The sequence below is a fragment of the Erpetoichthys calabaricus genome, chromosome 1, assembly GCF_900747795.2.
Source record: "Erpetoichthys calabaricus chromosome 1, fErpCal1.3, whole genome shotgun sequence".
Lineage (NCBI taxonomy): Eukaryota > Metazoa > Chordata > Cladistia > Polypteriformes > Polypteridae > Erpetoichthys > Erpetoichthys calabaricus.
In genome coordinates this window covers 65,501,140-65,528,717 of record NC_041394.2, presented here as the reverse complement: position 1 = coordinate 65,528,717, position 27,578 = coordinate 65,501,140, and the positions used below count along the sequence as shown (strand labels likewise).

Here is a 27,578-nt window from a genome sequence, read left to right as displayed (position 1 = left end):
TCCAACTACTATAACAACTGTCAGTTATTATTTTATCAGTCTGACTCTAATTTACTGAGATCACAACTTTAAACTCCACGTTTTCATCTTTAACATGTATACCATTCATTGATTTTTTTTTTGCTTCTATGTCCCTGTGTAATGAAATTAATGTACCAATTCACAGAAATAAACAATCTCAATAGTCCTATGTCATTAGGCCATTAGGAAACAATGACTCCATCCCTGAACAGAATGGCAGGATGAACTCACACATCGACACGCTCACTCAAAACAGGAAGATATGAAATGACCAATCATTCTAAGAGCAACTTATCTGGACTGTTTGAGGAAATGAGATTCTCTGGGCAGCTAAATGGTGGGGGACAAGATCTAAAGGATGGGGAGAGGCCCTTTAGGTGAAAGAAGCAACATACTGTGTAATTACTGGAAGAGAAAACTCTTAAAGTATTAATGTTTTAAGAGATAGAGTGTATTGGGATGTTTTCTGTGACCAATACCTTTTTGGTTAAGAAACGTTGAATCCTCCATTTTCTCCTTCATATTGATGGAGATGATGGGGTATTACCTATGAGTCTTATTGTCATTCAGAGCCCTGGCTAGAGCACTCGCAAAACCAGAACATGCTGACATTGCACAGAAGATATCTGACCTGGGAATAAAATCCAGGAACTGAGGCAATAATGTTCTCATCTGAGCCACAATAAATTAAACTGCATCTACAGCAGTGGTTAATTTGATCATGGGTACAGGCACTATATAAATAAAATATTTGACTATCATTGTTTTATAGTTCTCAGAGTCTTTCATTCCTGGCTTTTTCATTTGTGTGCTAAAACATTCCTTAATGTATGATTTTTGGAACATGTTAAAGTAAAAATCTAAGAATAAAGTGAACTGAATATAAATAAATTTGTAAAGAAGGCCAGTTAGCAGCTTGAAAGGGGCATCGTTTACATACAGTGCAAAGTAAGCTGGCATTATCTTAACTACTTAAAACATTTGAAATGCAGCAATAAGGATGAATAGTTAGAAAATATTTATCTTCATTGTCTGTTTTTATTTTTGTATTTTCTCCTACTTTTTTAAGCTGAAGCAAGTATTTCTATGACAAAGAAGACAGTAGTTATAGGGACCACCACCCAAACTGGCCAGCTGGTGGCACTGTTGCACAGGTCAAAATCACAGCATGTATTGGTGTAGGTGAAGTTCATGCCCATGGCGGATTTCTGTCCAGTCAGTCCACACATCTGGGCAGCAGCACAGCTCTTCTCGTACACCACCAGATGAAAGCTTCCTGTGGGGGCAACACCACAACACCATTAAGATACACACCTTGTTACATTTTTCAGTCTTATTCTTCCATAAATATTTTATAGACAAGTTACAATAAAGTCGGATCTGACTGCTTGTACTTATTCATTAATTGTGGCACCAGTGGTCTTCTGGAAATATATAAACTGGTGAGAAGGAATATGTATTCATGTAAAAAGTGAACACCAGCTTATTTCTTTTTTGATATAAAGCTGTCAAACTGCATAGCCTAATGGTGATTTGAGTCACTGTTACAGAAGTCTTTTTATCAACATCTGTCCTTTACTTGGGATCATTATAATTTCTAACAGAATGTTTTTTCATGCTGTCTCCTTGTTCATTTATTTATTTATTTTAAACCTTTACTTTGAAGGCATTTTCTTTAATCTTCAGAGAACTTAGGTATGGTTACAGAATGATAAAGGTGATGCAAATTATTAAAAGCTTTGACCAATGCCTCCGAGAGAGACGTTAGTGAGTCGTAAACAAGAGCTTCTTTAAATGTGCTAATGAGGGCTTACTGTTGTACTGTAGTCATTTATGTGGTGTCACATAGTGACTTCAAAGAGCTTTCATGAGGACTTAAAATAAAAAGAAATCAGCTGCAGGAATTCTCCATGTCATTCTCCTCGGCTATTCCTTCTCATGATGTATGATGTATTTTTGTGACCCCAAGAAACAAAAAACAACATATTTTGTTGTGTGGAGCTTTATCTCCAATGTATTTCTGAGAAATTTGAATCTTACAAGGAGGTCTGGTGGCATAGGTTTGACAGATGTCGGGAGAATGCTAAATTCTGGACTGCAAAGTGCCCACTGTAAAGTTTGGTGAAGGAGGGAGAATGGTCTGGGGATGTTTTGAGGGTTTTGGCTGAGACCCTCTGTTCCATTGAAGGGTACTGTTAATGCTACAGCACACAAAGACATTTTAGACAATTATGTACTTCTACCTTTGTAGCAACAGTTTATGGAAGGTCCTTATCTGTTCCAGCAAAACTGTGTCCCTGTTGCCCAAAGTCAGGTCTATGAAGACATGGTGTGATGAGTTAAGTGTACAGGAACTTGAGCGGCCTGCACAGAGCCCTAACCTTAACCCTATTGAACACCTTTGGGATGAACCTGAATGCCAATTGCGAGCCAGGTCTTCTTATCTAGCAGCAGTACTTGACCTCACAAATATGGAAAATTGGCCACAAATTCCTACAGACACAGTCGAAAAGCTTGTGGAAAGCCTTCTCAGAAGAGTGGAGGCTTTTATAGCCACAAAGATTGGAGGTTCATTGCAATGCAGTATTCATATCCATGGCTTAGGAATAAAATTCCTACAAGCTCATATAGCTGTGATGTTCGGGTGTCCACAAGCTTCTATTTATATTTACTTCTTCCTTTATTAAAACATAGTCTGTATACATAGCATAATTCATGTAGCCCTTTTCTCAATCTCACTTATTCCTTGTAAGTATTTCTGCAAGTGGGCTAGCAGAGGGTCACTCAGTCCAGTAAACCATTGGTGAGCATTAAAGCATACGCTACTTATGAATTTGGCACAATTTATGGGCTAAATTACAACTACAGTCATAAATGGTAAATTATAAAATAGTTTGATACTTTTGACATTTCTAATTCATATTTATTATACTATTTGCTTTTGCATTTTTTATGCAAGTTTCATTTACCACAGACTTTTTGCTTGGAGGAGCATTGTGGCATGTGTGCAAATTGGGCTCAACCAATTTTTGTACTTACTTGCATATGGCAATTTGTTGTGGTGAACACCATCTGAAAGCATTTTACAAGGTACAGATGTATAAAATAATTGTTTAAACAGTATATACGAATGATATATATTACATACACATATACATAAACACTGTTGTAGTGCCAGTGTGGTGAAGAAAGAATTCAACTGTCAGCCTTGTGGTTTCCAGACCCTCTCATTACCCTCAACACCATATTGCTTGCCAATGCTTGTCCCTCAACAAGAATGGATTGTTGAAAAATTTGGAAGACATCTCCAGTATTGCAGAATTTTATTATTCAAATGTCAAAACCTTTTCCTTAAAAACAGCATTTAAAAATACTCACCTCTTTTTCCCATTGCAGTACTGGACAGGCAGCGGTTACCTGGAGGACACTGCTGAGGGAATTTGAAGCAGTCGATGGGCGAAATTGTAGGAAAGATGCACGTGTAGCATTTCAGTCCCTCTCCTGGATTGGTACAGAATATAATAGTCAGTCTTTTCCAGACTCATCAACATCAAAAAGCTGTTTTAATCCCTTTAAAATTATTTTTTTTATATGTGACCTTACGTTATTATTATTTTTTTTTTATTCAGGAAACTTGAATTTGATGGTGAGTGTAAAATAGCAGAACTTTATAGTGAGCAGGACTGACAGTAATCAAGCCTGGCTCTGTTCACTCAGTTAACTCAATTATTTTAATGGGGTTAAATTAACTAGGAGGCAATTACTTTTTCACACAATGTTGGATGGTGTTGGGTAACTTTGTTCAATAAATACATATAAAAAAAACACCAAAAAACATTTTATTTGTTCAGTTAATTGCCCTTTATCTAATATTAGACCTGCCAACATTCAGTGTCAGAAATCTATAATGAAGATAATCAAGAAGGGGAAAATACAGTTTAATAGAACTGTATGTGATCAAACTTAGTAATCTATATATTATCAACCTTGCAAGCAGTAAGAGGATATCTTTTATATTCATTATATATAACATTGTTCAGTAACAAAATGAACAGCATTCCATGTCTGTAAATATTAAACCTATTTGGGTATCAGTAGTGATTAATCATTTATTGCATATAAATTATAGCCTCTGCATCACCTTCTACAAGGCTTCCATTTAATTTGAAACGCCTTTAGTATTCAGAGATTTAAACCCCTGTGCTCTGGTTTATATAACAGACCTGATTACTCATGCGCTGCTTTAACCTTTGCGTCCTGCTCTCAAATTAAAATGACACACAGTTGTGAGCTGCAAGTTTACTGTCTGCTGACTTTAAAGACTGACGTCATCTTCAATATTATGAATGAGATATTATTTTATATTAGGATTTGACCAATCTATCTATCTATCTATCTATCTATCTATCTATCTATCTATCTATCTATCTATCTATCTATCTATCTATCTATCTATCTATCTATCTATCTATCTATCTATCTATCTATCTATCTATCTATCTATCTATCTATCTATTTACAACTTACAACTTTGAACTTTATTGCCAACCAACAAATTTGCTAGGAATTTCTCTTGGCGTTGCATCCATACACATAACACATTTAATATCAATTAAACAACACAATATACAATAAATGACATCACCTCAACATTATATGCAGTAGTGAACAATGAAATGCATAAAACACAAATATGCAAAATAGTACAGCAAATCAGAATTGCACTACTGCCCTGTAGTAAGTCCTTATAATAAAAACATCATTTAGGAAGAGTTTAAAAGAGACTGAGTTTAACCATTGTGACTACAGTAGGAATAAGAGAACATGGCCACAGCCATGCAAAGAGAGATTAGAAAAATGGAGGGATCCACAGCAAATGATAGCATAAAATGGTGTCCAAGGTACTGTATCATTACCATTACAGTATAACAATAAAAAGAATAAACATGCTGAAATAAACATGCAAAATGCAACAGTATCAGAAATCCAAGAAATATACCGGTAGATACAAAGTTATATAACAGAAAACATAAAATCTTTAAACCTTGGAGGATTTGGGACCTTTGACTTTTTCTGTCTTCTTATCATTTTTTAACACCTGTCCTGTTCAAGACATCAGAGTGTTTGTGTTTTTATTTTTTTATAGGTAGGGTAGTGGGCACAGCTTTAGACCCTTCCAATTAACACCCTCTAAGGTGAGGAGGATTCAGGATCAGTGACTAGAAAATACAAAACACAGATCTCCTGGCCTCTGAGCGTTTGTTACAAATCTTTACTTTAATGCAGTTTAGCCTGGAGGGCCCTAAATGTGAAAATGCATATCAGTAAATTGACAGGCAAGATTTTACAAAAATGTGTAACAACAATTAGACTAACAATTCTGTGCCTCTGGTAAATATGGATGCATGTGTGACATTTTGATGGTAATCTTCAAATCTAAAACACTGACAAAGAAAAAATGAGCTGGTGTGCAAAGAGGTAATGTCATTATGTTGATAATGCTTATAGTATCAGTACAGAATCTAAATTCATTTTATAGCACAGCTGCAGTTAAACCAATTCCACAGTTCGGTGGTTTTAGTGGTAGTTTTCAGACAAAATGGTACTTTAGTCTGAAATCTTAGACTCTGCTAAAAGGTTTTCCTACAATAAAGAAATTATTCTAGAGCCTCGCCTGCTTGTATTACACAATATATTTATGTAGGTACAAGACACATATTAAAGTAACTTGGAGAGTACTGAAATATGGAGAAAATGAAAAGGATTACCATAAAAGTAATAGTTAACAAATAATACTTAAAGAGAACGTGAACTGGGCAAAACCATACAGTGCAAAAGAAAAATGCAAATCTTTGATGTTGTACGAGCTTCAGCGCATCCTCCATATAGAGCTTCAGGGCCTTTGGTTTCCTCCCACAGTCCAGTCTTTCTGATAACTGATTGGTCACTTTGGTGTACATGAGTGTACCTTGTGATACACCAGTGTCCTGCCCATATTTCACTCCTGCCTTATCCATATCCAAATACCCTGACTTTCGTAACTTTCTCTTCTGTTTCCTTTTCCGGTGTCCTTTTGGTGGTGGCACAACTCTAAGTACCATGATGTTCCAAAAATGATGGATGGATTAAAAGCCAGAAGTCTGTATGACCATCAGCATCAAGTGACTCCATGAGAACCCTAACTACAAAGAGGACTATTTCATTTATGTTAGGTAGAATGCCCAGCGGGGACTGGGCGGTCTAGTGGCCTGGAACCCCTACAGATTTTATTTTTTTCTCCAGCTTTCTGGAGTTTTTTTTGTTTTTTCTGTCCACCCTGGTCATTGGACCTTACTCCTTTTCTATGTTAACTAATGTTGCCTTATTTTAATTTCTTATTTTGTCTTTTATTTTGCTTTTCTTCATTATGTAAAGCACTTTGAGCTACTTTTTGTATGAAAATGTGCTATATAAATAAATGTTGTTGTTGTTGTTGTAATGTGGAGATGAAAATGATGGCTAATTTAAAAGACCTTGCCTGGAGACTGTAGAATTTGTTTCAAATAATATTCACTTATATCACTCTTATGAGTAAAACAGCATATGGATTGTCAAAATAAGACAGATTAAACACATTACAGTAAAACAAAATAATAATAGTAAAAAAGAAAAAGTCAATGAGGAAAAGCACTGCAGTGGGCTGGCACCCTGCCCGGGGTTTGTTTCCTGCCTTGTGCCCTGTGTTGGCTGGGATTGGCTCCAGCAGACCCCCGTGACCCTATAGTTAGGATATAGCGGGTTGGATAATGGATGGATGGATGGAAAAGCATTGTATCATATAATACAGTAATAGCACATATTAACCAGATATTGAACCCACGTGTACAATGGGCATAATCATCCATTTCGTTATTATTGTCTGCTTCAGCAGCCATGAAAAAGAAATTACTAGCGGCAGACTCAGGGCATGCCGGAGTGGCTTATATGTCCTGAAGGGCTTGGAAGTGGCTGAGAATTGAAAAGTTCAGAGGGGTGAGGTGGGTTGGACTGTTGAACTTGGCGTGTTGCCACTGTGACTTTAAAGAGGAAAAGCAGAATTAACATACATGAATGAAGGAAGGAATACCTGCATTACTGCATACTGTTCACTCTGAATGTTATCGATCTTAACCTAATCTATACTAATAAAAGGCAAAGCCCTCACTGACTGACTCACTGACTCACTGACTCACTCATCACTAATTCTCCAACTTCCCGTGTAGGTAGAAGGCTGAAATTTGGCAGGCTCATTCCTTACAGCTTACTTACAAAAGTTAGGCAGGTTTCATTTCGAAATTCTACGCATAATGGTCATAACTGGAACCTGTTTTTTGTCCATATACTCTAATGGAGGAGGCGGAGTCACGTATCGCGTCATCACGCCTCCTACATAATCACGTGAACTAAAAACAAGGAAGAGATTTACAGCACGAGTCAAACGCGCGAACGAAGGTAAATGACGTTAATTTTTGAGTGTCTTTTAATACTGTGTAAGCATACATATTAACACATGTGCAATTAAACATGTGCATTTACGGGGTGATTTCTCAGGCTTAAAAGCTCACCTTTTATTAAAAAGGTAAATGCTAACTGTTTTCATTCTGAAGGGCACAAACCACATTAGATTTCAGCCGTTAAACGCGCAAAAATGTCGGTACACCAGATAAATAAGCGCAACATATTATCAGTTGTATTGTATGCTTACAATACACATAGAAATGTGTTAATCGATAACTAATAGTATGGGATGGTGTTTTTTGACTCGCGCCTTGATTTAAACGATTCCATGTCTTGGTGGGTTTGCGTAGCTTATTGTCAATATCTTTACACCTGTTTTTAAAACTTATTGACTGAAACGGGCTTTCACTGCGCCACCATGCCACCCGCATACAAACTTAAAAGGTTTAAATAAAACAGAAATATATACCTTTATTTTTACTTCCTTAACTTGTGGAGGGTGTATCCTGTAGCAAAGCCCTAAGTTTTTTCATGAAAGCCCCTTTCAGTCAATAAGCCTTAAAAACAGGTGTAAAGCTAAACTTGCAGCACCGCTATTCAATTACACTTGCCTAACGCCACTCCTAAGGGGAGATACTGTGGGATCTGGGCATCCATCAAAGCACCAATCACAGGCCCGATTAGAAAGCGGGAAGCTGTGATTTGTTGTCTCCCTCCCATGTAACAATCACAGCCCGTGTTACAACGCACTATGTATGTATGTATATATGTATATATGAAGAGGATGGATGGATGGATGGATGTATATGTGTGTGTTTATGTATGTGTGTATATGTATGTGTATATATATGTTGATATGTGTATATATGTATATGTATATATATGTGGATGTGTATATGTATGTATATATATGTATATGTAGATATGTGTATATGTAGATATGTATTGTATATATATGTATATGTATATATATGTTTACATAACCTCTTTAACACACTACTTCTCCGCTGCGAAGCGCGGGTATTTTGCTAGTATTAGATAAAAGTAACATGGAAAGAATACAACAATGTTTTAATCTTAATTAATTTATTTATTAAAAAGTTATATGATTTTCAGTTGTTTATACAAATGCTAATTTTCCTCTTGCACTGGCTGAGCCACCTTCATCAGTAATGCATCTGCCAGATGTTCCCTGTAAGTATCGATCGGCCTCTCATAGTGGTGGCAGCGATTGTTGCCTGTTTTTAATTTTGACTCAGTTTTCAACTCTGTGACCTTTCTGGGTTTTCAAACATGCACTTCTTGTTTCAGGTGCTGTCACAACCTCTAATTGGGATTTTTATCTCTGGATTTTGACAGAAAAATTTGAATTTTTTTTTCTTTCTGATTAAGAAATGTGTGTGCGTTTTGAGCTGTTATCTTGCTTCAAGAGACAGCTGCACTTCAGCTCATGGAGTTCTGGCCTGGTATTCTCATAAAGATTTGGAGCAGAATTTATGGCTCCTCTAGTGATGGCATGCTGGTCAGGTCCTGATGTGCCCAAGGATCTCAAATTCATGTTTTTAAATTTAACTGCTGATGGCAGGTACTCACTATAAAATGCAATTTTAGACTTCCTCCATACATAATGTTACATATGCTAGATGAAAGCTTCCACTTTTGGCCTTTCTCTAATGGTTTTTATTTGGTATGGGAAAAAAGAAGAGTGTCTGAAGCCAATGATAACATTTTGCTTCTAGTAGAGATAGGCGCTATGAATGCATAGTAGCTGAAAGTGCTGAAAATTTATTTTTAAGGGAGTTCAAGAAACAAATAGGGATGAGCGCAGATCAAAAATATCATTACACAATATGAAGAGGATATAAGTGGCCTTCAGAAGAAAGGCTTTAATGGAGTCTTGCAAAGCTCACAAAAGACTTGCTTTTATTCTAGTTTCTCCTGTTGCCATTTATTAGTGGTTAAGAGAAGGAAGTAAACTATGTTGTAAACCTCCTTATGTTTATTCAGCATGATGTGTTCCTAGTTTCAGTGGAATTTTAAAGGATGTGTACAGTGTCACACACGCACACTGAGGGAGCAGCTGACGGGCTCAACAAAGCATGATAATGCAAAGAATAATAAGAATTTATCATCCAACCCGCTATATCCTAACTATAGGGTCACAGGGGTCTGCTGGAGCCAAACCCTGCCAACACAGGGCGCAAGGCAGGAAACAAACCCCTGGCAGGGTGCCAGCCCACCACAGGGCACACACACACCCACATACCAAGCAGACACTAGGGACAATTTAGAATCGACAATGCACCTAACCTGCATCTCTTTGGACTTTGGGAGGAAACCGGAGTACCCGGACGAAACCCACACAGACACAGGGAGAACATGCAAACTCCACACAGGGAGGACCCGGGAAGCCAACCCGGGTCTCCTAACTGCGAGGCAGCAGCGCTACCCACTGCACCACCATGCCGCCCATTTTATGAGTGTGCTGTCTCTAATTCTTTCTTCACAACAGATAGAAATGAAAGGCTCTAAATGATACATAGATACATCCATCCATCCATCCATTTTCCAACCCGCTGAATCCAAACACAGGGTCACGGGGGTCTGCTGGAGCCAATCCCAGCCAACACAGGGCACAAGGCAGGGAACCAATCCTGGGCAGGGTGCCAACCCACCGCAGGACACACACAAACACACCCACACACCAAGCACACACTAGGGCCAATTTAGAATCGCCAATCCACCTAACCTGCATGTCTTTGGACTGTGGGAGGAAACCGGAGCGCCCGGAGGAAACCCACGCAGACACGGGGAGAACATGCAAACTCCACGCAGGGAGGACCCGGGAAGCAAACCCAGGTCCCCAGATCGCCCAACTGCGAGGCAGCAGCGCTACCCACTGCACCACCATGCCGCCCATTTTATGAGTGTGCTGTCTCTAATTCTTTCTTCACAACAGATAGAAATGAAAGGCTCTAAATGATACATAGATACAGTGACTATAAAAGATGTTCACCCATTTAGAAGTTTTCACATTTTATATAACATTGAGTCACAGTATATTTATTTTTTTAGACTGATTAACAGAAGAAAAGACTCTTTAATGTTAAAGTGAAAACACATCTCTACAAAGTAGTATGCAGAAAACAATTTAACACATAAGTATTCACCCCATTTAAAATGAAAAACCTAAATCATAACTGGTGCAACAAACTGAGTTTAAAATTCACATAATTGGTTCAATGGAGTTTAGGAGTTTTAACTAATTTTAGAATAAATGCATCTTATCTGGAAGGTCCAACTTTGCCTAACTCACACAATGAAGACAAAACGTACACTCCAAGCAACTCTGTTAAAAGGTGATGGAAGAGATGGAGAGAAGAAAATATTTAAGTCAGTGAACATTCCTTGGAGTCCACTTAAATTGTTTTTTAAGAAATAGGAAATAATATGGCACAGCTCTGAATCTGTGAAGAGCAGGGCATCTGCAAAAAGTAAGTGATCAGGCAAGAATACGACTAGTGAGGAAGACCATGAAGAGACCTATGAGAACACTGAAGGACTTACAAGCTATGGCGATTTAGACTGGAAAGACTACCCACACAACAAATGTTCACTGTCACAGCTTTATGGGGAAGTGGCAAAGAGAAAACCAATGTTAAAAAATCACATGGCATCTTGGCTAGAGTCTGCCAGAAGACACATAGGTGATTCTAAATTCAGCAGGAAGAAGGTTCTATGGTCTGGTAAGACCAAAATCAAGTGTTTTGCCCATCAGACTAAGTGCCGTGTTTGAACACTTCACATTATCAAAAACACCATCGCCACCTTGAAACATGGGAGTTGCAGCATCATGTTGTGGGAAGCTTTTCTGAAGCAGGCCCTGGAAGATTTATGAGGGTAAAGTGAATGCAGTAAAATACAGGACAATCCTCTCTTTGTAGCAAACTGTATACTAGTGGAAATATTCAAACTGTCAACAGTTTCTTGGCAAAGTTAACAGAAGCAAACAATGGAAGAACAAACAGTCCCTACTAAGACAGACACATAGTTCACATTTTGTTTTATTTTAACAAATGATGTCTTGATGTATTTGAGGGGCGGCACGGTGGCGCAGTGGGTAGCGCTGCTGCCTCGCAGTTGGGAGATCTGGGGACCTGGGTTCGATTCCCGGGTCCTCCCTGCGTGGAGTTTGCATGTTCTCCCCGTGTCTGCGTGGGTTTCCTCCCACAGTCCAAAGACATGCAGGTTAGGTGGATTGGCGATTCTAAATTGGCCTTAGTGTGTGGGTGTGTTTGTGTGTGTCCTGCGGTGGGTTGGCTCCCTGCCCAGGATTGTTTCCTGCCTTGTGCCCTGTGTTGGCTGGGATTGGCTCCAGCAGACCCCCGTGACCCTGTGTTCGGATTCAGCGGGTTGGAAAATGGATGGATGGATGGGTGTATTTGAGTGTCAATTTCTAAATACTGTATGACCAAAAGTACATGGACACTGCACAAAATTAATGGGATCAGGTGTTTCAGCTGCACCCATTGCTAACAATAACAAAAAAGCAAGCATACAGCCATGCAATCTCCAATGAAAAAACACTGGCAGGAATTCGTACTGAAGAGTTCAGTGACTTTAAATGTGGCATTGTCATAGGATGTGATGTTGGCTTCAACTCAGGATGCAAAATTTCTGCTCTACTAGATATGCCCAGGACAATTGTTTAGTGCTATTATTGTGTAGTGGAAGTGTTGAGGAGCAACAACAATTTGCCACTAAGTGGTAGAGCACATAAACTTACAGAGCTGAGGGCTGAAGCACATAGTGCATAAAAATTACTCATCTTCTGTTACATCACTCACAAAAGAGTTCCAAATTGCTTCTGGAAGCAACATCAGCACAAGACCTGTCCATTGTGGGTTTCATGAAATGGTTTTCCACGGATGAGCAGTGGCACACACAAGCCTAAGATCTCTATGTGCAATGCCAAGCGATGGCTGGCATTATTTAAAGCACGCTACCATTGAACTCTGGAACTGTGGAATCATGGTTTCTGGAGTAATTATTCACACTTCACTATCTGGCAGTCTGGTGGACAAATCTGTGTTTGGAGAATGCTACCTTCTGGACTGCATAGTGCCTACTGTAAAGTTTGGTGGAGGAGGTATAATGGTCAGGGGCTGTTTTTCAGGATTTGGGCTAGTTGTCTTTGTTCCAGGGAAGGGCACTGTTAATTCTCCAGCATATAAAGACATCTTATACATTCCCAAAATTGTGGCAGCAGTTTCTGGATGGTCCTTTTCTGTACCAGCAACTATACACCCTTGTGCACAAAGCCAGGTCCATAAAGACAAGGTTTGAACAATTTGGTATTGAGGAGCTTGCGTGATCTGGACAGAACCCTGACCCTAACCCTAATGAATACCCTGGGGATGAATTGGAACAACCATTGTGAGCCAGTTTTCTTGTCCAACATCAGTACCTGATCTTACAAATGCTCCTTTGGCTAAATGGGCACACATTCCCACAGACACATTCCAAAATCTTTTGGAAAGCCTTCCTAGTAGAGTGGAGGCTGTTACAACCACAAAGAGGGGCCAACTCTTTTTAAATTCTCATAATTTTGGGATGAGATGTCCAACAAGGTCTTATAGGTGTGGTATTCAGGTGTTCACAAAGTTTTTGCAATTCACAGTACATCTGTCTATTCATTTCCTGAAATCGCTTTTGCCATTAAACAGAGGCAATAAATGCATGCATTGATGGGAGGCACACTTCCAGAATCCCCCATAATGAGACAATTTAAAGTCCCAAACTGAGATCTGTGAGGGAACCAGAGAACCCAGAGTAAGAGCGGTTATGTCAAGCAATGAACTTCGTTAGGTCTTTGGGGTTGTGAGGCTGCACTATTAATGTGAACTCTGATTTTGAGTTTGAAATTTAGAAATATGTTTGTATATCCATAAATAAACAATAGTTAAAAGAATTTTTAGCATAATCTTGCTTGTGAGTTCAGACTCTTATAAAATCTTGTTGAGCCTAATGTTGCCATCTCTTTAGACAGACTGAATATAAAAGCTGAGCATTGAAGCATATAATAGAGGAGGCATGACAGAGCTCCAAAATGTATTTTTCATTCAACAGAAATGGAGCTTTGAAGCAATGCAAGCTCTCCTTCTGACTAGTCATGTGTGGCAACACAGAAATATTGATTTCTTGGTGTATTCTAGAGTTATTGTAGATCACTAGAAAAATCTACTTTAAGTCTGAAGATAGACTTGTTCTTCTAGTAGACTTAATTAGACCAGTACACAATTGAAAATGATGAAAAATTAAGACATTCGGACCAGTTTTCATCTAAAACGTCATAAAAGAACTTGATTCAATAACCCACAAAAGATGTTTCTGTTTATAAAAGTCGGCTTATTGCATTAGAGTCACAAGGTATTTGATATCCTAAATTAAAGACCATTAGTGTACCTCATGACTAAATCTCTTACCAGTAAAGATTGAGCCAAAATATTCATGTGTATATTCTTTAAGAAGCCAAGTTGTCCTTTTGAAGTTTAGCACTGCTGCCTCACAACTCTTGGGTTCAATCCCCAACTCTATTATGGTATGTAGGGTGTTTGAACCTTCTTCCTCTGTCCCTGTAGGTTTCTTCCCACATTGTAAAGACATTCATGCCAGGCTGACTGGTAACCTTAGATTAGCTCTGTGTGCAAAAGTGAGCCTTGTAATGGACTGGCATGCCATCCAGGGCTTGTGTGTGATGCTGATAAGTCAGGCTCCATCTGCCACAGTGACTTTGACATGATCATATAAATATATTCTCATCAGATGGCCTTTTGCCCCTTTCGGTGTCTCCTATTAATAGCACTGCTGCCTCACGGTTTAAGGAAACCTGGGCTCAATTTCTTGATCAGTCACTATACTCTGGCCAGTTGACAGTATCACTCCTACTAGTACTGTCCCTGTAGAGGTTACAGGATCTTTCCTTCTTCCAGGTTTATTGGTTTACTCCCATATCAAAATTTCTGTATGTGTTGCTGTCTGCTGCCTTTGTATTTGCTCCTGTGGTAGAAATCGACATCTTAAAGAAAGAAACTTATCCTCAAACAGGACAAATCTGATAAAACCTTATAGTCAGTACTCAGGCAGGAGAAAAGCTTGTCCAACTCTGTCATTTATTACATCTGCAGCACCAAGCTGAGGAGGGAGCATCTCTCACAGAAGTCTGCTACAGCAAGATGAGAAAGGTCCCAAAAACAAAGGATAGTTTTATAAACTATTGAATTTGCATGCAGTGTCAATCAATGCATATATTTTATGTTCTGATTGGTTAAAAGATGTGGCAAGCGGCTGGGGGTGGTACCCAGCCGGGACGCCCAGAAGGACCGGTGGAGGGCTTACACCTCCTCCAGACCACGAGGGGGCGACCGCCCTGGTGGCTTTGGGGACCATGGGAACAGAGCTTAGAAGCTCAACCCAATAGAGGCCCATGGTCTCTGCCAGGGGGCGCCCCGATGCCTATGAATCCCTGGCCCTCAGCACTTCCACCACACCTGGAACTGCTGGGGGGAAGAAGACCAGGGACACCCGGAGTGCTTCTGGCTGCACAGCTGGCACTTCCACCACACCTGGGAGTGCCGGCGGAAGGTTATTGGGAGGCACCTGGAGCACGTCCGGGTGAGCTTAAAAGGAGCCATCTCCCTCCATTCGATGGCTGGAGTCGGGTGGAAAAGGACCGAGCTCGGAGGATAGGAGTGGAGGCAGACCAGAAGAGAGAGAGAGGCAATGGAAAGGCATGGACTTTTATTATAGAAATATGAATAAACGTGTGTTAGTTGTGGAACCATCGGTGTCTACCTGTCTGTGTCGGGCTGTTCCCCTGAGGTGTTTAGCTGAGCACAACCAGACTAAATAAAAGTCTTTCTCCATTATATTCCTTGTTCTTCAGTATCTCTTCATTTAGATATTACCCTTGAAATTTCAGTGTATGTAACAACTGTCCAGTTTTATTGTTTCTAGGATATCTTCTGATTTCTTAATCATACATTTGATGTATTACATCAACCTGCTCCTGGTACATTCTTTTCTCTGTTGCTCACTTGGCCTTTATCTGGTTTCCTGATAAGCCTGAACAGGTTTCTGACATTTATTAATCCTCTTATACTTCTAAGATGGATGTTATATTTTAATATGGAAAGCATATCAAAACACTTTATCCTAAATGACTATGTGACCCCTAAGAAGTCTAATTCTTCTTTTACACTCCATATTAGACTCTGTATGTGAATGTATCCTGTAATAAACTGTGAGTTTTTCTCTGTGTTAGCCTGGTTGATCTGGGTGTGTATGTGTCCTGCAATGGGCTGGCACCACAGCCACTGTTCTGCCAGGACAGACTCCAGCACCCTGTGATCTTGATGTGGATTAAGTATACTTAACTGGGCAGTAAATGCTTTATGTATGTAAAATAAATAATTTTTACTCAGATATTGAAATTATTTATTCATCCCTCCATATTTGTCAGTATCAACATTTTGTTCAGGTTTATAAACTCTACAGCAGGGGTACTCAACTCTGCAGTGGCTGCAGGTTTTTACTTTAACTCAATTTTTTACTAGAATCCATTTATTTACTACTAAAGCAGTATGATTTTTTGGTTAACTTGTTTGTTATAATCCAAAACCTTTAATTACCCATTTCACTTTTAAACTGCTTCATTAAGGTTTTAATTCAGTGGTGAGCAACATCAGTCCTGGAAGGCCGCAGTGGCTGCAGGTTTTTGTTCCCACTCAATTGCTTAATGAAAATTCATTTACGCTTTTGCTGATGAAGCACTTATTCGTCAAGTGACATTTTTCTGCTTCATTTTAGTTGTGTCACTTGTTAAGATTGTGAACCCTTAATTGCTTATTTTAGTCTTAAAAAGCCACATTCAATGTTTTTACAGTAATTATTCCTTATTGGAATGTATAAGCAGATGTCAAACAGACCTGCAGTTCTCCATGTATCTTGTTTCCATTTATACCTGTGTCTATTAGAAGGGAACTGAAAAGAAAAAAAGTGAAGGACAGAAAATAATTTATCTATTTTAGGCTTCTAATCATTTGGATGATAACCTCGGACAGGAAAAAAAATTCTAATCTAATAAGAATGACCTGGCGTTGCAGAGTTAAAACACTAACAAGCCATGAAATCAAATAAGATCTGTTATTAGCAAGGATTGGTTTCTAATCTGCAGCACTACGACCCTCCAGGACAGATGTTGCTCACCACTGTTTCAATTGTTGCCTGTTTCCTAAAGCAGCCGTCAGTTAATAATGAGGTGCAAATGACAAAGGAACCACAAGCTCTTTGGCTAACGTACTTCCATTTAAACCTTTGTACATGCAGTATCTGTGTTAATGCAATGTTTAGAAATGAGAGAGGAGGGGAGGACCAAGAGGTACAAATCTGTCCTGGATGACAAAACATATGGATAATGTTCTTAAAAAACATAAAATCTACAATGTCATAAAGACTTGTCTTGGAAGAATGAAAGCACTAACAAGCCATATAATTAAATATCCAGTTTCATGACCTGCTAGGCCTGGTTGAAATGAAAACTTGCACCCACTGTAAACCTCCAGGACCAGAGTTGAGTACCCCTGCTCTAGAGGATCACCATATTGCACGTCAATGAGCGTTTTTATTTTCAAAAAGGATTTTTCACTACTTTGTAAAGTGACATGAAAGTTGTTATCAACAAAACACAAACACCTAAGAATTAAGCTGATTTTTTCATGCATGTTCTGCTGTCCATAATGCACTTCAAATAAACTTTTTCACACCCTGTAACAGACTGGCAGCCAGTCCAGGGTCTTGTTCCTGCCTTGTGCCGTATGCTTGCTTAGATAGACTCCAGTTTCTCCACAAAATGGGGTTAGAAAATGGTACGGTATGGTAGGTCTTACTTCACTAAATCCAGCTCAAGGTCATGGCAGGGGTGCTAGTGTCTTTAAATTCTATACCCAGCATTATAACCTGATGTTAGTTTTTCCAAAGTCATCCAGAAATAATATGAAAATAATCAGATTGGATTTTTCCTTTGCGCCATCTCCCATCATAACCTATCATCAATGGGGGAGGAGCGAAAGCTTTAGATTCATCAAAATTTTCTCGGATCCCGATGTTTTAGGGTCCCCTGATACTGAAAACATTGATATCTTGATGATGGGTGCGTCTCTGCCTGTGTCTGTATCTGTGGGTCACAGTTTCTTGAGGACTATCTAGAGCTAAAACGCCTGGATGGAAAACATTTTGAGCCAAATTTTTCAAGAGAAAGAGGCAGTCTAGAGCAGGGATCTCAAACTCCAGTCCTGGATGGCCAGAGTGGCTGCAGGTATTCATTCTAACCCTTTTCTTAATTAGTGACCTTTTTTTGCTGCTAATTAACTTCTGTTGAATTCATTTTAGTTGACTTGCTCTTGAAGACGCAGATCCAATAATTGTTTCTTTGTTCTTAATTAGCAGCCAAACAATAATGAGATACAAAATGTACCAAAACATGACCAGCAAACTGTGACCATCATACAATATCTGAAAATAAAAAGGGTGGAGGTCTCAGGAATGTTGATCTGCTCAGTTCCACAAAACATTATAACGGTGCTCTTAGAAAAGTAAAGAAAATATCAACAATTTTGAAAATGTATGCCATTGCACAATAAGAGCAGCAACAAGCCATGGAATTAAAAAACGGGTTTAATTAACAACAAGATTAACAAACTAATTAAGCAACTGGTTGGAGTGAAATTGGTTGGAGTTTGAGGCCCTGACTTAGTTGGTCTTCTGTTAGCTCACTCACTTCACATTTCATTTCTGTATAAGGAAAGAAATGAAGTAATTCAGAGGAACGATGAAGAAATTCCGGGGAACAAATCTTAAAAACCAAGTCAATTAAAATAATTCAAAACAAGTTAATTAGTAGCAAAAACAGGTCACTAATTAAGAAAAGGGTTAGAATGAAAACCTGCAGCCACTGCGGCCCTGGACTGGACTTTGAGACCCCTGCTCTAGAGGAACCCTCAAATTCTGTAATGCTGCAATTAGTTATGAATTCTTCTCATTAACTGCTATCATAATGATCAATTTTATGATCAGAAAGACCAGCATCAGAGCGGTACATAATTACTGAAATGTTATAGAATAGTTTGGGAAACTTGGTTCCTAGGGCGCAAAGCCTACTGACACTCAAGTCTGTATTTTTTCATTCAATGCAGTAATAAGGTTATTGAAGAATACCCTCAACTGATTCTTATGTTGAAAGTAGATATACAATTATCTAGAATATCATGACAGGAAAAACAGAACAATCCTTTGTGGATAATCTGGTAAACCTTATTAAATAAATGTATTTCTTTAGAGAAGACCAATCAAACACCAAAACCAATCACAGCACTTTATAGTCTTACATTCCATTATTATCTTTTTCTGTACTCGCATCTTAACATCTTACATATCCTGGTAGCAAAGACATAATGCAGGTATTTCTAATACATAATACTGAAATTCAAAATCATTTTTTATTATTAATACTACTACATAATAGCAGGTTGCACATCAAAGCCCATAGTAAATCGATTTCAGGTCATTTTTGTAGAAGTTTTAGTCTTTCAATTCTTTCCCGGAAGGAAAACATTTCTTGACAACAGGCTGCCATTTCCCTTGCTGCCAGACTACTTCCTGCATTCTGAAACTTTTTATTCTTTCTTGTATTCAACTTTTTGTCTATAATTTTATTATTTTGATTTTTCTGTTGCCACAAACAAAAAAAAAGGGCCTGCATCGTGTGTAAACCTGTATGCTGCCTTATGCCCAAGGGTGTCATGATAACTAAGCATTTGTTCTTTGTGATGTTGAACTAGATAAGCAGGTTAGAAAATGACTAGATGGATAGACAGATACATTAAAAATGTAAAGATCTGCAGTATATAAAATATCAATAAAAATTAGACTGCACTCAGTCATGAAGGCAAGATATGACATACATAAAGAAGTGAAGAAACCTACCTGAAATTGCAAAGAGGCTGACCAATACTAGAGTCCAAATTCCTGGCATGAAGACTCAGATGGCCTGCTGGTTTGCTTTCCTGCCTGCCTTCTTTATTCCAGATGAACAATACAGACCAACTGTCAGATGAGCAGTGTTACACTGAACCCTTATATAGAGTATAGACACACACACACACACATTCATAATGTGTAATTTTATTAGATGCGCTACCCAAGTTGTATCGAGTACAGCAGGCTGCTAACTTTGAGGAGGATGTTGCCAATTAAATGAGATAAGAGCACTCAGAACTAAACCTAGGTTAAACTACACATGCTACAGCTTATAAATTTGACTTTTTGCAACTCAACAACAATATGACATTCATTAACCCACTAAATCCATTTCAGGGTTGTGGGTGGCCACAGCCTATCCAAGCAGCATGAGACACAGGATGTGGACCAGCCCTGACAGGGTGCCAGTCTATCACTGGACAATCTCATGTGCAGAATCACACAAGTCTAATATGGAACCTAACATAAATGTCTTTAGGAATGTGGGAGAAAAGCCCTTACAGACACAGGAAGAACATGCAAACCTCATGCATACAATGTTCGAGAACTCAAACCCAGGGTACTGGATCGAAACGGCAGCAACAGAATGTCATTCTCTGTTTTTTTTTTTTTTTTTACTTTTTACATGTTATGTGACCAGAATTAGTTAGGATTCCTCCTTCCTTTTTTTAGTATTTTTATATTTCTAACTATTTTCTGTAATTACTTGTGCACCACATAGATAGATAGATAGATAGATAGATAGATAGATAGATAGATAGATAGATAGATAGATAGATAGATAGATAGATAGATAGATAGATAGATAGATAGATAGATAGATAGATAGATAGATAGATAGATAGATACTTTATTAATCCCAATGGGAAATTCACATTCTTCAGCAGCAGCATACTGATACAATAAGTAGGTGAAAAACAGACAATAACTATGTATAATGTTAAATGTTAACGTTTACCCCCCCGGGTGGAATTAAAGAGTCGCATAGTTTGGGGGAGGAACGATCTCCTCAATCTGTCAGTGGAGCAGGACAGTGACAGCAGTCTGTCGCTGAAGCTGCTCTTCTGTCTGGAGATGATACTATTAAGTGGATGCAGTGGATTCTCCATAATTGATAGGAGCCTGCTGAGCGCCCTTCGCTCTGCCACAGATGTTAAACTGTCCAGCTCCATGCCAACAATAGAGCCTGCCTTCCTCACCAGTTTGTCCAGGCGTGAGGCATCTTTCCTCTTAATGCTGCCTCCCCAGCACACCACTGCGTAGAAGAGGGCGCTCGCCACAACTGTCTGATAGAACATCTTCAGCATATTATTGCAGATGTTGAAGGATGCCAGCCTTCTAAGGTAGTATAACCGGCTCTGTCCTTTCTTGCACAGCGCATCAGTATTGGCAGTCCAGTCTAATTTATCATCCAGCTGCACTCCCAGATATTTATAGGTCTGCATCATCTGCATACAGTCACCTTTGATGATCACTGGGTCTATGAGGGGTCTGGGCCTACAAAAATCCACCACCAGCTCCTTGGTTTTGCTGGTGTTCAGGTGTAGGTGGTTTGAGTTGCACCATTTAACAAAGTCCCTATACTCATCCTCCAGCCCATTCCTGATGCAGCCCACGATAGCAGTGTCATCAGCGAACTTTTGCACATGGCAGGACTCCGAGTTGTATTGGAAGTCTGATGTATATAGGCTGAACAGGACCGGAGAAAGTACAGTCCCCTGTGGCGCTCCTGTGTTGCTGACCACAACATATGACCCTCACTATAGTGTTCTATAGGTGTCTGTCCAGAATCATTCTACCTTAATGGTTAAGTATTTCCATTTGTTTCCAATCCATTAAGTGGAAAGCAGCTAAGCATTTCCATTAAGAAGTTCATCAAAACCTAACATGGTGGAGTATCTGTCAGTGCTGCTACCTCACAGTTCTGGCAGACTAGGTTCAAATGCTGGCCTGGACTCTGGCTGTGTTGATCTTCTCCTCTTCAGTTTATCTCGCACACTCCATAAATGTTTGGATCAAGATGATTTATATTAGATTTAGACTGAGTGAGCTGTTAATGTCCTCTGTGGTGAACTGGCTTATTCCTACTTTATGTTCAGTACTGCCATACTTGTAACCCAGAATAGTCTTCTATTTCTATAGCCCATCTGCTTCCAGCTGACCACAACCCTTCTTTGGATTGAAGGCCATGTCACATTCCAAGACTTTTGCAGCGATTTGAATTCACATACTTCACTTACATAATCTTAAAGAATCTGAGACCGTTGTGGCACGCTCCCATGACTTTTGGCTGTGTAATCTGACATACCCAGTTACTCAGTCCAACTAGTCCACAACTCATCCAAACAAATGAAACAGATTTGTCTTTGTCTTCAGTTGCAAGGAGAGGCTCTGTGTGCATGAGAGCTGATAATCAATGAGCGCCCACTCGGCAGTACAATGTACATAATGTAACTGTGAAGCATAAGCAAAGTGGTTGTTTTGGTCCTTTCAAACAGAAGACATGCTCATCTGTCTGATGTCTCATTTTTTTATGTACCCTAACAGAATGAGCCAAACTTGTGGCTAAACTCACTGTACTTGTGAAAACTTCACATGGAACACCAGCTCCATCAGTCAGGAAAAAGAGTGAGATCACATGTCAGTTACCAATACTTTGGAGATGTGAGACTTTGCTGGAAGATTTTTACGCAGTCTTCTAACTTAACATACCTTGCGATTTCTAGTCATTTTATATGACACGACCTGCTGCTACCCATCTAAGATTGGTTAAAATCTAAATAATCAGTATAGGCTTCAGTGTTAATGTTTGTGATGCGCCATCTATTGGAATGACAGAGACATAACAACTGGACAGACACCCAGACAAACACAAGGACATTTAACCTTTTATTAAGGTGGATGCTCAAGTGAGATCGGCAACAGCAGTCGTCACATTTGATATCCCCTCCAACGAGAAGTCATGTAATGTGACATTGGCTTAAGCAGGTTTGGAAAAGGATTGATGGATTTGCGTTTATGGCTGATCTTAAGCCAATGTATTTTCCCCAACTCCTTCTTTGGTGGAGCAGGTGGTGTTTCTCGTCAATCCATTTGGTTAGATAATTGTACAGTTTACAAATATCCTGCATTTTTTCAGTTTCTATGATGGTGTGTTTTTGAAGCAGTTCTAAATTAAATGGTTCAGTCTTTTTCACTTTGTAGGATATTATCATTTAATGGTATGGTGGTGAGTATTGCTGTCTTGCAGCTTTAGAGTGCTGGGTTTGAATCCCATACCTGTGTGGAGTTTGCATAGTCTTGTGGTGTTTGTATGGGTTTTCTCTGGATGCTCTGGTGAATTAGTGACTCTGAACTGATCCTGTGGTCTGCAGTCAAGTTATGTGTCCATTTTTGCTGCCATAGCCTCCCTGGTCGTGTAGTGAAGATGAATAGGAGTGGTGAGCTTTTTTTGGGAAGAATGGCCTATCTTTTTTTGCCCAGCAGCTTTTTCCAATCATAACCACATCACTGGTGACTGAAGACAAAAATCTAAATTTGATCACTTAGTCATGCCAAAGGAACCTTTGACAAGTCAAGACTACTTGCTTGTTTGTTTGTTCAGATCAATACAGATGAATGGCAGCTTACAACTCCCTGCAGTGATAATTGTTGAGCTAAATGTATGGAATTATGTGATCAATAATTACTTCCTGACAAAACTCGTCATAACAGGCCTAAAATAGAGGGGCACAATCTCATAACTAAATACTGCATCTCCGGTGAACTGTGAACAAACACCTGTTTCAGTCCTCCATTAAGAGACACCATGAGTAACCAGCACTGATCTTGTGCTGTGAAGCTTACAAAAACATGTGTTGTAGCCAAATGTTTTCAGTAAATGAGCAGAAACAAGCTGAATTAACTTGATAAGACCATAAATTAAGGCACAGAGTATCTGAATGACGTAAATGTCTATGGTGCTGCCGCATGCCACCTCAACAGACTTATTATTCTGTCACTGAAAGCAATCTTTAACAAAAAATTTTAAGCACTTAGGTGTGCGTGTAACAGAAACTAAGTTGGGGAAACAGTTTTAAAGCTGAACTGTTGAGGAGTGACTCAAGCAGAAGTAAATGTTTATGGAATGCCTAATTTGTACACTCATGACATTCAAGGTGAAAAACAACGAAACTTGAGAGCCCTGATGAGGTAAATGCAACTAAAGTCAGACGACCCTTCTCATGTCACTTGCTGTAAGTTTCAGCTTGTCACTGAGATGGCAGAGAGGTCCCCATACTGTACATCATCTCAGTCTGCCGATTTTGAGAGTTCTATGTATAATACTAGGGGGCCCTGCCCCCTGCTCGCTTCACTCGCCAACCCCCGTGTGGGCGCTACGCACTAGCCACTTCATGGCTCTTCCACTAGCGTATGGGGATGTGGATGTACAATTTAAACAGATTGTTATGTTCATGGGAATTGTTACATATGCTTAATAGACCTAAATATTTTACATTACAGTGAGTAATTAACCATAATAAAAAATAGTAAAAACATAATAAATTGAAAGAAAATTATGTTTCATGTTGCGTTTGAAGGTATTCGTTGCGTTATATGTTTTCGTTCTGTTTGGCTTTGAAATTAGCATGCAAATACTTTTTAAACTTACACTTTTGCTGTAAAACTTCAGTAAAAACAATATTTGGAATTAACTTTTCATCAATATTGCTTTGAATTTTGATTCTGTGTTTGGAGTTACATCATGACAACGCAACATGTAATTGCCCGTGAGTGAATATCGTTTCTTTCTCTCTAATAAATAAACCGACTTTTTTGAATGTTTGTTCCTGTGATTTGTTAATTGTCATAGCAAAAGCTATTCTAATGGGAAACTGTAAACTTTTTAATATGAATGGCATATCAAGATCTCCTTTGGTGTCTAATGTTTTCTGAGGAAGATGTACTACCATTACCTTTCTTGTCACCTGTTAAAGTTATGTAATGTCAGAATTGTTTGACTAATTTTGAATACAACTAATCTTGTTCTATTGCTTAGCCCATCACTATACATAAATTACACAATAACATTATGATACACTGTGGTGGGCTGGCGCCCTGCCTGGGGTTTGTTCCTGCCTTGTGCCCTGTGCTGGCTGAGATTGGCTCCAGCAGATCCCGTGACCCTGTGTTAGGATATAGCGGGCCGGAAAATGACCGACTGACATTATGATACATCCTTATTTCAAGAGTAATTCGAAGACCGGACGGTGTTAATGGTTGTCAATATTCTTCGTGATATTGTAAGTTGATGTTTTCATCTTCCGCACAATCACCACCCACTGTTTCTGCATAGTCTATTCATACGCATTTAACCAATTTGCCGTGTAACTGATCATTCATTTTTGCGTTAATTTGTTTGACTTTATCATTTCTCGGTGCTAGGATTGCCCGTGTACTCATCTCTTTTGTTGAAAACCTTTTGGGATAAAATTCTTCTTTAAGATTTGGACATAATTAGTCTTCTTTTATTGGAAACTTAAAGTGAGGTAAACGTAAAAATTTATAAGAGTGCAGGGACTGTGTCTGACAAAAGCATTAACACAAATGAGAGGTGAGAGGACCGTGGGAGTGGGCAGTTAACTGTAAATGGCTGAGAGGTGGGCGGGACTTGAAAAAATCTCTTGGCAGTAGTCTTGTCTCGTCTGAAGATTTTCCTTTATAATAGAGAGATATACATTTATCTAAACCTTCTTCGTAGTGTTCTTACATACTTAGCCATTTTTTTACTTAGAATACATTCAAGATCCTCCTTAGAATCTATTTGGCCTTGAGTTTTTTGTTTACATAATAAACATCTGCTTAATCCAATTCACATAATAAACACCTGCTTCATCCAATTCAGGGTAATTATGGGCTGGAGCCTATCATGTTCAGTTTCAAAATTATTGTCACTTGTGCAAAGTATTTTAAAGTTCTTATTTGCACATGTAACAAACATGTAATACATTGTCACTCACTAGTGCCATGATCAGTAAGAATTACAAGTCAAACATGAAGATTAGCTTTGACTCCTGGACTTTCACTTTACCAAAGAGCATATTAAAAAGTTAACACAGGTGTCTATAAAATTCAAACAATAGATTTTAAAAGTGCATTTAAACAATATATAGTGGATTTAGAAAGTAGTCAGACCACTTGTCTTTTTTCATATTTTGTTATGGTGTAGCCATGTGCTAAAATTATTGAAATTCATTTTATCTCCTCATCAACCAACACTCAATACCCCTGAGTGGCAAAACAAAAGCAGGAGTATATAATTTTTTGCATATTTATTGAAAATTAAAAACTGAAATATCACATGAATGCAAACATTCAAGCCCTTTACTCGGTACTTAGTTGAAGCACCTTTGGCACCCTGACCTGAAGTCTTCTTAGGTAAGATATGACAAACTTTGCACACCTGTATTTGGACCTTTTCTCCCATTCTTTTGTGCAGATCTTCTCAGGCTCAGTCAGGGTGTATGGAGACTATTGGTGGACTGCTATTTTAGGGCTCTCCAGAGATGTTTGATTGGGTTCAAGTCTGGGCTCTGGGTGCGCCACTCAAGAACATTCACAGAGTTGAGTCTAAGCCACTCCTGTGTTGTCTTTGCTTTATACTTATGGTCATTTTCCTGTTGGAAGGTGACCCTTCAGCCCAGTCAGAGGTCCAGAGTGCTCTGGAGTAGGTTTTCATTAACGATATCTCTGTACTTTGCTCCGTTCAACTTTACCTCAGCTCTGTCTAGTCACTCAGTCCCTGCTGCCAAAAAATAACAACACAACATAAAGCTGTCCCCACCTTGTTTCACCTTTGGTATTGATATGGAATGGTATTGTGCAGGTGATGATTGGTGCCTAGTTTCCTCCAGACATGATACTAATCAGAGAATCTTGTCTCTCACAGTCTGAGGGTACTTTAGGTGCCTTTTTGCAAACTCCGAACAGGCTTCCATATGCCTTTTACTGAGGAGAGGATTCTGCCTGGCCATTCTGTCATAAAGCCCAGATAGGGCTGATGGTTGTCCTTCTGGAAGTTTCTTCCATCCCCACACAGATTGGCCAAAATGACCATGGGGTTCATGGTAACTTGTTAAATCATGGCCCCTTTCCCACAGTTTGCTCAGTTTAACTAGGTAAACAGTTCCAGTATTAATCGTGGTTTTACCTAAACTTCTTCCATTTAAAAATTATGGAAACCACTGAGCTCTTGGAAACTTTTAATGCTGAATGAATATTTTGTAGAATTCCAGTGATCTATGTCATGTCAAAATCCTGTCTCTAAACTCTACAGGCAATTTTGTCAAATGTTGGACCCTCCATAGACAGATGTGTGCCTTTCCTAATCATGTCCAATCAATTGAATTGAGTACAGGTAGACAAACAAGGTGTAGAAACATTTCAATGATGATCAATAGGATGAGATACTGATGAAGCACGTTTCAAGTGTCACAGCAAATAGTCTGAATACTTGCATCAATGTAATATTTCAATTTTCGATTTTTAATAAATTCACAAAAAAGTTCCCAAACAAGTTTTTCCTTCAGCATTCTGGCATAATGAGTGTTGCTTGAAATTAAAAAAAAAATAGTTTCAAAGATTTTAGCACAAGGCTGCAACAAAAAAACTGAATGGGTCTGAATACTTTCTGAATGCACTGTATAATACATTTAGAATTTGTTTTAAATTGTTGTAAGACTGGTAACTTCTGCATTGAGACTGGTAACATAAGGTACACATTGGGAAAAAAGCCTAATGGTGTGACAATCCATTACAGCAAACACACGCACACACACACAATGATTATATTAGATTAGATAAACTTTGCTAATCCCAAAGGGAAATACATCAGCAGAAACATGAAAAAAAGAAGAATACAGAATCACATGACAAATAATAAAGCCAATCAATCAGTCAATAAATCAATAAATAAAAAATAAACATATATTGAACAGATATTTCAA

At 38.8% G+C, this 27,578-nt stretch overlaps 1 protein-coding gene across 1 annotated transcript; it reads right to left on the bottom strand.

The window, feature by feature from the left end:
* Positions 1-1,039: 1,039 nt before the first annotated feature.
* Positions 1,040-19,679, bottom strand: lypc (ly6 domain containing, pigment cell). Its single transcript, XM_051932870.1, has 3 exons — positions 19,540-19,679; positions 3,400-3,522; positions 1,040-1,297 (listed from the first exon to the last, which is right to left on the bottom strand). Exons 1-3 carry the CDS (start codon positions 19,586-19,588, stop codon positions 1,086-1,088), a joined length of 384 nt encoding a protein of 127 aa, XP_051788830.1. The 5' UTR covers positions 19,589-19,679; the 3' UTR covers positions 1,040-1,085.
* Between the last annotated feature and the right edge of the window lie 7,899 nt (positions 19,680-27,578).